General features: G+C 38.3%; 1 protein-coding gene across 1 annotated transcript in view; it reads right to left on the bottom strand.

Annotated features, from left to right (window-relative positions):
• Positions 1-227: 227 nt before the first annotated feature.
• The window catches only part of KCNU1 (potassium calcium-activated channel subfamily U member 1), a 261,654-nt gene continuing 249,715 nt past the window's right edge, over positions 228-12,166 (bottom strand). The window contains 3 exon segments of the mRNA XM_043981056.1: positions 228-639; positions 1,273-1,379; positions 6,921-7,106. Coding sequence (XP_043836991.1) covers positions 228-639; positions 1,273-1,379; positions 6,921-7,106 — 705 coding nt within the window.

Below are 12,166 nucleotides of genomic sequence, written 5' to 3'. Positions count from 1 at the left end.
TAATATATTCCTTTGGAATAACCCAGATTTTTGTTTTATCCTTGTTTTTATTTCTTTACTTCTTTTTTTTTTTAATTTCAGACTGATTTGTTTATCTTGCAGCAATTTCCCTGACATTTTGTTGCAATTCAGTTGTCATTTCTAATGGCATATTGCTGCTAGCCACCAAAACAGAGTGGTTTCTGGATGACTATTTCTTTCCTGGTTTAATAGTGCTTGTTTTCAGACTATCTGGGTGATGGCTTCCTGGCTTCTGATTCCATAGCCAAGAATAAGGATTTACAGAGCATTGAAATCCTGACCATTGAATGCCTATTGTAAGAGGCTGCAGCTTGTGCTTGTGTTTCCTCATCTTCTTCTAAATCTCTTGTTTCTAGTGATGTTCCTCTCCTTGTTGGTCTTCTTCTTCCTCCTCTTTGTCCACTTCCTGTGGCTTCTTTCTCTTCTTCTCCCTTTCTGCTTCTAGCGTCAGATCCCCTGGCCTTACGAGCATCTCCTTTTGATTTAAATCCCGGCACTGACTTTGTAAGCGAAGATGATTCCTTATAATTAGCAACGTTGAATGGGATGGCACAAAACATTAAGTCTGTAGGTTGTAGTTTAAAATCATTGTCTGGTCGAGTAATCACAAACCTGTAAAAGAAATCAGAGTTGTGAACCCCCCACCAATGCCTGTAGTGAAGCTGTACTTGAAGCGAACATTAGCAATATTTCTTCAGGGTTCTGTGGGATCAGGGAACCCTGTTTGATTGTCAGAAAGGGGAAAAGCTCATTTTGATGATTAAGATCAAAATTCAAGGCTAGAGAAAGAAAAAAAACAGATTTCCCTCTTTGATGGAGACCTTCCTACTACATTGTCACGTTCAGTGGTTTGGTTAGAGACCCATTGGGTATCTGGACATTCCAGCAAGAAAAAAAATATGCCACACACTGTCTAAAGAGGCAAAGTAGTCATGGCTGAGGAAATATCTCCATCTGGGTGGGCCAGAGATAAAAATGAACTAAACTGTAAGACAGTTTCAAAGCTTCTAGGTTAAGAAAGGCATTATCTATTGTCTCTATTGCTATTTACCTTTCATTTACTTTAAGGGTCCACTACAATTCTCACAGCCCTTCTTCCCCTACCACTCATCTCTTCAGCAACTTCTCTGTCTTCTCAAATCCCTAGCTTGAGGTTTATTCATTAATGACAAAGATTGAATTTAGACAGCTTTTTTTTTTTGTTCCCAGCCAAACAACCTGCAGTTTCAAAAGTAGCATACTTTCCTTTTTTGCAGTGGATTTTTCTGTTCATCATCCATCAGGCGATATAGGCCAAGGCACAGGATTCCAAAATTGTCCAATGACCCACAGAATACCTCTCCAAAAGTATCCCTAGCCTAAGGGAAAAGGAGGAAGCCCTATTGTTATTGGATAAAAAAATCAGTCAACATGAATTTATTGTTACAGCACTTGGTTCTCCTCAAGAGGAGAAGTGGTGGAGGTAGGATATCTGCTTCCTACCATCACAGTTTGAAGATACTTGGTTATTTAGTTTACTTATTAGTTCTTAGATTAGTGCCCTGGTAATCATTATATCCTGGCTCTAGAGAGGAAAAAAAGTAGAAATTAAAGGAACAAACAAACCAAAGATGCCAGTGCCTTCTCTAAAGGATATCACAATCTAATGGGGAAAACAAAATACAAATAATTATGGACAAATAACCTATATAAGGATAAATTGTAGATGAGCTTAGAAGGAAGGCTTTAAAATTAAGGATGATTGGGAAAGTCTTTTGTGGAAGATAGGACTTTAGTTGAGCTATTGAAAGAAGCCAGGAAAGCTGTGATGGAGCAGGTTTTAGGCATGAGTGACAGCCAGTGAAAATGCCCAGAATTGGAGGATATAAAAATCCTCAAGGTGACCAATGTCACAGGATGTCAGAGTATCTATGTAGAGGGAAGTGGTTGAGGATAATGGTTAAGAAGATTGAGAAGATAGGAAGGATCAAGTTTATGAAGTGCTTTGAAAAGATAAAAATAGAATTTTATATTTGATCCTGGAGGGAATAGGGATCACTGGACATTATTAAATGAAGTCAGGAAGAAGGGCCTGATATTGTTAGACCTGAGCTTAAGAAAGATCAGTTTGACATTGGAGTGAAGGATGAATTGAAATGGGAGAGACTTGAGGAAAGGAAACCAACCCACAGGTTATTTCAATAGCGCAGGCATGAAGTGATAATGTCCTAAACCAGGATGATGGAAATGTCAGAAGAGAGAAATTACGTACAGGAAAAAAACAACAACAAAAGCCTTCAACAGACTTGAAAATTTGGTTTCCAAGGAATATAAAGAGCTTGAGCACTGAGGGACCTCTAGGTCATATTGTACTATAAGACATATTATACTACAAGACATTACTATAAGGTCATAGTCTCAGGTGCTCCCCAGGGTTCACATGAATGAGAAAGTTAAAATACCTTAAGCAGAAGTAATGGCCACTAGGGTCAAACAAATCTAAGAGTTTCTATCAGGTGGAAAAAGGAAACAAATCTGGGCAACACCAAAATTCAGGACAATATTCCACTGAGAAAGAGTGAAAGGGAGTAGTGATCCTTGCAAACCAGGTTGATTTTTTCCCTGACAGAATAAGAAGTTACAGGACGTCATGCCTCTAGATCATAATTATTTATTGACATGTTTGCCAAAATCAGTTGAAAAATCCTGAACTTCTGAAACAATAAAAAGGAGTCAAAACTTGAGAATTTGGTACTTAGTTTTTCCTTTTACTTTGGGGATTTAGTTTCAGCCTCTGAAATTAAAATACAAAGAGCATATTAGGATGTGAGCTCCTTGATATCAGTGACTGTGGTTGTGTCTTTCTATTTATTCTAAGCACAGTGCTGTATACATTATTATTATTATTGTTGTTGTTTAGTCATCCACTAATATCTGACTCTTTATGACCTCATTTGGTGTTTTCTTAGCAAAGATACTGGAATAGTTTGCGATTCCCTTTTCCAGTTCATTTTAAAGATGAGGAAACTGAGGTAAATAAGGTAAAGTGACTTGCCCAGTGTCACACAGCTAGCAAATGTCTGTGGCTGGATTTGAACTTAGAGTACTGGCCTTGGAGTCAGGAGGACCTATCTACTGTACCTCCTACCTGCCATACCTTGTACGTAGTATGTACTAAATAAATACTTGTTTGCTTATAGTGATTTTGAATGATCTGGAAGTTGTATGCACAAACCCACAGGAAGAAATGGTAATACCTTGGAGTGTGTACCCCGCACCAGAAGCAACCCTGCTCCATCTTCTGCTGCAAATGTTCTATTGCTTACTCAAACCATATCAATTTTACATTTCTTACATTCTAATGGATTCCACTAAATAGCATAAACTGGGGAATAGCAATGCCCAAATATACTAAATGTATTAATAATATTTATCCACTCCAGTGTCAGAAACATTTCTTTTTCTATTCTGATCTCCTAAATATGCATTGGATCTCTTCACATTTACCAGGGTCCCCCAGTGCCCTTTGGCATTTTTATCTACCTCTACTTCTTCACATTTCATTGGATTAAGCAAATATAGACATTAGCCCACAAAACCCACAATATCCAGTTCAAACACAAGTTCCCCAGAAAACCTACCTAGAAAGAATCTTAGATATCTTGCAATTATTTTATGCCCACTTTTTTATTAATCCATCCCATTTTCTGTTAGGACCTTGTATAAATAAATGTTTAGTCATTAGGGAAAAGGACCCACATATACAAAAATATTAATAGCAGCTCTCTTTGTGCTGGCAATGCATTGGAAATCAGGGGAATGTCCAACAATTGAATGGCTGAACAAGTTGTGATATATGAATGTAATGGAATATTATTGTGCTAAAAGAAATGATGAACAGGCAGATTTCAGAAAAACCTGGAAAGACTTAAGTGGACTGATGCTGAGTGAAGTGAACAAAACCAGGAAAACATCGTACACAGTAACAGCAATGTTGTATGATGACCAACTATGATAGACTTAGCTCATCTCGGCAATACAATGATCCAAGACAATTCCAAAGAACTTATGATGGAAAATGCAATTGATATCCAGAAAAAAAAGAACTCTGGAATCTGAATACAGATTGAACCATACTGTTTGCACTTTTCTGTTGTTTTGTTCTTTTTTGAGGTTTTTCCCTTTTGTTCTGATTCTTCTTTGACGACATGACTAATGTAGAAATATGTTTAATGTGATTTTATATATATAATTGCTTCCTGTCTTGGGGAGCAGGGAAGGAAGGGACAGAGAAAATTTTGGAACTAAAAATCTTATAAAAGCAAATGTTGAGGAGACTTCCTGGGCGGAGCCAAGATGGCTGAGGAAAGCCAGTGACTCCTCAGAGCTCTCCCAGAAGTTCCTCCAAATACCTTCAAATAGTACCATAAGACAATTCCTGGAGCACAAGAACCCACAAAAGGATGGGGTGAAACCATTTTCCAGCCAATGACAGCTTAGAAGGTGGGCAGAAAAGGTCTGTGGTGCTGGGGTTAGAGTTGAGTGCAGATCCATGCTGAATCATGCAGCCCTAGCCCTAGCCCCAGAGAATCAGGCCTAGGGAGCCTTGGCATCAGCTGAGGCAGTGGCTGCTTCTGGAACTTAGCTCACAGACCAGTAAGGGGGTCAAAAGGTCAGACAGGGAGATTGAAGGGGTCTCTGCTGGCACTGAGGTGGACCTCTGCTGTGTTGCCCATGCATGGAACTAGGAAGCAGTCTTGAGTGGTGGGCCAGGTCGGGGAGGGGCACAGGCACACCAGAGCTTGCAATCAGAGTGAAAAAGAATTCTGTTACCATGTTAAAAAGCAAGCAGGCCTGTGGGTACTAACAGACTAGAGCACAGGTCAGGGAAGTGTAGAACATGCCTCTCCTTAAATAGTACCCCCTGGAACCCCCTGAAGTTTGGGACAGTGTGACCTGGGAGCAGTGCCCCGCTTTAAGGAAGAATCAAAAGTCAAGAAACAGGCTGGCAAAATGAGCAGACAGAAAAAAACGTGGACCCTAGAAAGTTTCTTTGGTGACAAGGAAGATCAAAATACACCCTCAGAAGAAGATAATAAAGTCAAAGCTCCTATATCCAAAGCTTCCAAGAAAAATATGAATTTGTGTCAATGTATAGAAGTGCTCAAAAAGAACTTTGAAGATAAGGTAGGAGAAGTAGAGGTAAAAATGGAAGGAGAAATGAGAGTGATGCAGGAAAGTCATGAAAATAAAGTCAACCTGGGGCAGCTAGGTGGCGCAGTGGATAAAGCACAGGCCCTGAATTGAGGAGGACCTGAGTTCAAATATGACCTCAGACACTTGACACTTACTAGCTATGTGACCCTGGGCAAGTCACTTAACCCCCATTGCCCCACAAAAAAAAAGAAAAGAAAAAAAATAAAGTCAACTACTTGAAAAGCTGATGGTATTCGAATACAGATTGAAGCATAAATTTTTGTTAGTTCCTTTATCCGAAGTTTTGTTTTTATCTGTTTTCTTTTACAACCTGAGTAATGTGGAAATGTTTTGCAAGATTACACATGTATAACTTACATTGAATTGCCTGAGTTCTTAAGGGGAGGGTGGGAAGGGAGGAAGAGAATTTGGAACACAGTTTTAAAAAAAATTGTCGTTAATTTTTTTTTTTACATGTAATTTGGGAAAATAAAAATTCTAAAACAAACAAACAAAGAAATGCATTTTGATAGAGAAATGAGTCAAATTTGTTAAAATGAGGGCCATTTAGGGGCAGCTGGGTGGTGCAGTGGATAAAGCACTGGCTCTGGATTCAGGAGGACCTGAGTTCAAATCCAGCCTCAGACACTTGACCTTTAACTAGCTGTGTGACCCTGGGCAAGTCACTGAAACCTCATTGCCATGCAAAAACAAAACAAACAAACAAACAAATGAGAGTCATTGCCCAACTGATAGATTCTCAAAAGACATGGACTTTTCAGATGAAATAATAAAAGACACCTATAGCCATATGAAAAACATGCTCTACCCCACTATTGATTGGAGAAATTCAGGTCACAACAATTCTGGGTACTACCTCATACCTATTGGATTGGATAATAGGACAACAGAGGAAAATGACAAATGTTGTGGGGGATATGGGGAAAATGGGACATTAATGCACTCTTAGTAAAGTTGTACATTGATTCAAACATTCTGTAGAGAAGTTTGGAACTATGGCCAAATGGCTATAAAGCCATGCATATTCTTTGACCTAGTAATACCACTACTAGGGTGATATCCTAAAAGAGATTAAAAGAAAAGTTGAATTCAAAATTGGGGTGATGCCCATCAATTGGGGAATGGCTGAACAAATTGTGGGATGAGATTAGGATGGAACAGTATGGTGCTATAAGAAATTATGAGCAGGATGCTATCAGAAGGACTTATGAAAAATGTAATCCATCTACAGAGAAAGAACTGATGGTATCTGAATACTGATTGAATTACTCTTTCTAAGGTTTTTTGTATGTTTTCTTTCATAGTCGACTAATGTGGAAATGTTTTACATGAGTGTAAATGTATAACTTATATTGAATTGCTTGAGTTCTTAAGGGGGTGGGGAAGGAGAGAGGAAGAGAATTTGGAACACAAAGTTTTATAAATTTATGTGAAAATTTGTTTTTCTATGTAATGGGGCAAATTGCAAATAAATAAAATATGGACTAAAAACCCCCAAATGTTGAAAACTATATTTACATGTAACTGGAAAATCATAAAATGCTTTTATGATTTAAAAAAAAATTACCCATTAATTGTTCTGAGCCTGAATAAATACAGTTAACTTGATCATTGTCAGACACCATCCAGAGTGGAGAGGAAGGGGAAATCAATATTATGATAAAATTAAAAAAAAAAAAACAAAAAACCCAAAATGAACTTACAGGAAGGTCCAATAATATTGTTTGGTTCAAGGAGAGAAGAGCCAACTTACACCGGCCTCTTCCAAGCAAGAGTGAAAAGAAGCTATCACTGAAGTTCTCCATTTCCATATCCTGCTCGATGTCATAACTCACCTCACCTGTCACTAGCATGCGGAGTAATTCTAGGACACGGTAGTTATAGAAGGCCTAGAAAAGAGGACACAAGCAAGTGAAATGGTCAGGAAGGTTGTGACAACTGATTTATAGAGACTTAGAAACTGAGAGTGAGGATGGGCAGAACTCTTTCAAACCACATTTCCCAAATCATTATTATTCCAAATCAAATGCAAACTCTTCCATGAAGCTTTCTTAGGTCCCTTGTTAATATCATCCTTTTCCGCATTGGGTCTCATATGCATCTGCCTTAGGTACTTATCCTGATTTTTTTGTTATAGATACTTATGTGAATCTTACAGCTCCTTACTAGACTGATGTGCACCCATCATGTAATGCATCTGTTACAGTCATATTCTGCCTTTATCCCCTTCCTGTGTTTAGAGGTATATACAGTTTGCCTAACTACTACTATCATAAGTTTTATTATATTGTTTTATAGTTGTAATTTTCCTTGATGAAATTTTCTATTATATCTGTGTGAGAAACATGCAAACTCCTTTCTGTTCCCATTCACTTAGTTCACCACCTTATATGTTGTATGTTTTTATCCCTATATGTTGTATGTTTATATCCTTTATGTTGTATGTTTGTCCTTTATTTGGGGCAGTGTCAGTGACATTAATTGAGACCTCACTATGCATATTGAAAGGCACAGGAATTTACAGCTTGTTGACAAATACATTGAACGAGATGTCAGGCCTGTGAGTCAGAGTTTTCATCCCAACCATACCATTCGCTAGTTGTTTTTAACCAATCTCTTTACTTCTCTTTCAGTTTCCCTGCTTCTAAATTGAGGATAAAAGTAACTGCTGTACCTACCCCAATAATATTTTGGTGAGGATCCAATAAGATTGTTATCTTTCCCCCTAAATCCTCCTTGCTCCTACATTTCCTATTACTGTAGAGGGCCATCCTTCTCATCCCTGAGGTTCACAATCTAGGTGTAATCCTGGATTCTCCCCCCCGTATCTAACGTGCTGCCAAGGCCTGTTGATTTCACCTTTTTCATGTCTCAAAAATCCACCTTTTTCTCCTCTGACAAGCCCTCATCACTTTGCACCTGGATTAGTGCAATAGCCTGCTGGTGGATCTGCCCATCTCAATCCTTTCCACACTCTAATACATCCTCAATTCATACATTAAAATGATTTTCCTAAAAGATAGGTTTGATCATGTCACCTCCCCACCTCCCACTCAATAAACTCCAGTGCCCCCTATTGCTTCCATGAGCAAATACAGAGTGCTTTGTTTGGCCTTCAAAGCCCTTCCCCACCTATCCACCCCCCGCCCCACCCGGCATAGTCTTCAATCCAGTGGCACTGGCCTCCTGAATGTTCCCTTCCACTTCTTGGTTCTAGGCATTCTCTCTGGCTATTTCCCATGCCTGCAATGCTCTCCCTCTTCCTCCACGGATCTCCCTGGACTCCTTTATGTCCCCAATAAAATCCATGTTCTATAAGAATTCTTCCCCAACCCCTCTTAATTCCAGTGCCTTCCCTCTATTAATTATTTCCTGTTTATCTTGTATTTATTTATTTGCATGCTATCTCTCTCATGATATCATAAGCTTCTTGAATGTAAGAATGACTTTTTGCCTCTCTTTGTAGTCTCAGTGCTTATTAGCATAGTGCCTGAACATAGCAAGCACAATCAATGTTGATTGACGGTTTGATAGATTGTACATGGGAAAGACATTACGAATAAATAAATGGGAAAGAGACCCATCTGTAGCTGAACTCACAGGTACCACTTTGTTACTATTCAGCCCAGATTCCATGAGCAGTTTCCTATGAGATACTGTTTCACCTACATTACATTCATACATAGACCAATGAGTCCTCTCTTTAAATCCATCTGTACTATGGTAGGTTTAATGGTCAGAAAAACTATTTAATGAGTATATGAAATTATAAGAAAGGAAGAAATAATGCAGTGTTCTTGGGCAAAAGAATTCAATGTAGTTACTCATTTCCCATACTACTGCAACAGTTATACTAGAAAAATCATTTTAATAATATATTTTACTTGCATGGCATTCCTTCTCTCCCTCCTTTCCTGAAAGAGATAATATGAAATCCAATACAAAATAACTAGCTATAGAAAAAGCATTTTAACTTGGCTGTTTATCTTTAAAAGCATGTGCTTCTTCAGTAAAAGTTAAAAGTCTCATTTCATAACTCAAATTTTCTACAAATGCAACCAGGAACACAACATTCCAGTTGGATGGTGTTGTCTTTCCTTAAGGTTTCCAGGGGCATGTTGGAGATTTGATTATTTAATTTTCATTGTGAGCATTCTATAAATTAGAGCTTTATTTATTGTTTTGTTGATTGTCTAGACTTAAGAAAAATGATGGTGAAAATACTAATGTTAATAATTTTAGATTGAATGTAAAAGAGTATAATACAGATATTTTTTTCAGAGAGCTAGTTGTTAAACATTAACCAGCATACCACTCTTTTGAACTTACAGTTAATATATAAAAATTTAATTGAATATAAATGAGTCCCCCATTGTGACTATTAAAAGAACCCCCCAAAATTATATATATATACGTCCATAAATACATATGTATATGTACACATGTGTATACACAAATTCATGCATATATGCTTACACATATCTTTAGAAGGAAGAATAAAGAAAAAAAACTCAGAACTGAGTTTTTCCCTCCTGTGTTTATCTTTTTTCTGAGCTGGTGATTAATTTGGTCTCTGTATAGAATTCTAGTATTGGAAAGCCCATAATTTGAAAAAGGCGAGAAAGGCCCTGTGTCCCCTATTGTTCACAACTCCTGAATACAGCATTCCTTGAGACCAAACAGCAACATTCCCATGATATTTGTATGATCTATTCAAGAGAGCCAAGGAAAGTGAGGGCAAAAGGACTGCCGGAATATTTCCCAATTGCAATTAAAGTGTCACCCTTCTACTTCTCCACCTTAATCTCTGTCCTCAAGACATTTCATAAGGGAATATGATTCCTCCTAATTCCTCTTTGCTTTCCTGCCTCTCAACCCACCAAAACCCATATCTTTGCTTATGGAATATGCTTCCTCCAACCCCACCCTCTGCCAGTCTTAAGGAGCCAAGATGGGGACGAATGGAATTATTAAATTCAGTCTAAACTTCAATCCGATTAAGATCATATGACCATATTGTAAAGCGATCAAATGTAATGCGGTTAGTGTAATTCTCTACTGTTTAAAGTCAGGGTTTATATTCCCGCCTTATCCCAGAGTGCTCTGAGGGATTCTGCATTTTGCATATTTAACTGAGAAGGATTTTACTTTGAGAAGCATCATTTCTTCATTTCTTAATATTTGACATCAAAAGGATCATATTTCTATGCTGGGGGAAATAATGGGATTTGTGTGTCACCCTTATGCTGGGCTTTCTTCTCTTCTCATTACTGTGGACTCAAGATGTGCATTCTGCCTTTATTAAAGAAAATCTGTAAGTTGCAATGTGCTTTAAATACTTTAGGACCTTTAAATTTCCAATATTTGAACACTTGCTAGAACAAAAGGAAGGATGTGAATCTAAATGGAAGTAGCTAGAAGACCAGTGCCTTGAAATGAGAGTTATCCCAGGGCTCTATTAACACTTATAACAGATAGAAATCTCTAAGCTATTTGGTATAGATTTAAAAACCAAAATACCTTCCAAAGCAACTTCTAGAATGATATAACCTGGTTCTAAAGCACTAGTCTAGAACCCATGGGATCAGGGTGGTTCTGGCTTTGCCACTAACTGACAGTATGAACGTGAAACAAGTAACTTTTTCTTTGCTAAAGATAAAGCAGTGGCCAATGGCAACCCTAACCAAGATGAATTAGCCTAAGCAGACAGGTTCAGAAGTGTTCAGATTAATTGGAATAATGTAAATGCAGGCAGTTAAGTAGCACCATAGATAGAATGCCCAACTTGGAATCAGGAAGAGCTCCAATATGGTCCACACTTAATAGCTGTGTGACCCTGGGCAATTAACCTCTGTTTGTCTCACTTTCCTAAATAATAAGATAGGGTAAATAATAGCAACTACCTCCCAGAATTGTTGTGAGGCACCTTCCATGTACTAGGCTATGCTAAGTACGGGCATGCAAAGAAAGGCAAAAAATATAATCCTTGCTCTCAAGCAACTCATAATCTAATGATGGCAACAACAAGCAAGTCTATGTGTTCAGGCAAGCTAAATACAGGATTAATATTAAATAAAAGAGAGAAAGCACTAGAGTTATTAGGGCTTGGGAAAGGGTTCCTGCAGAAGGTGAGATTTTAGTTGGGACCTGAAGGCAGACAGGGAAATTAGGAGGAAGAGATGAGGAAAGAGAACATTGCAGACATGAGGCAAAGCTAAAGAAAATGCTGGCAGCCAAGAGATGGAGTGTCATGTTGGTGGAACACCTAGGGGGTCAGTATCCCTGGATCAAAAAATACTTGGATTTATGGGGAAGTTGTAAGGTGTATGAAGATTGGAAAGGCGGAGTGAGGGAGATTTGGCTAAGAAGGGCTTTGAATGTCAAAAAGAGGGTGTTTTATTTGATCTTGGAGGTGATAGGCAGCCACTGGTATTTACTAACTAGGGTAACTTTAGGAAAACCACGTTAGTAGCTGAATGGAGGATGAATTGGAGTGGAGAAAGCTTTGAGGCAGGCAGAGCCATCATCAGGCTAGTGCAATAGTCCAGGTGTGAGGTGATGAAGGCTTGCACTTGAGTGGTGACAGAGTCACAGGAGAAAAGGGGATGCATTTGGGAGATGTTGCATGAGTGAAATTGAGAGGCTATGACAACAAATTGGATATGGTGGGGCTAGGGTTGTGAGAAATAGTGAGGTTAGAAGGGACTTTAGGAATCAACCAGTTTCAAATTCTAATTTTAACATGATCAGGCACAAAGAGGATAAATGACACATCTAAAATCTCACAGGTAGTAAAGTGAAAGAGTCAGGATTTGGAACCAAATCCCTTAACTTTGGTTAGGACTCAAAATCTACTATTTCCACATCAACCTGGAAGCAAAGTAGGGGGAAGAGTTCTTTTTCTTAAGAGTTAAGAACTTAAATCTTTTCCTTTTTCTTTCCTTCCATC

Source organism: Dromiciops gliroides, chromosome 2, assembly GCF_019393635.1.
Source record: "Dromiciops gliroides isolate mDroGli1 chromosome 2, mDroGli1.pri, whole genome shotgun sequence".
Classification (NCBI taxonomy): Eukaryota; Metazoa; Chordata; class Mammalia; order Microbiotheria; family Microbiotheriidae; genus Dromiciops; species Dromiciops gliroides.
Note: the sequence above shows the minus strand (reverse complement) of the source record. Positions and strands in the feature narration are given on the sequence as shown.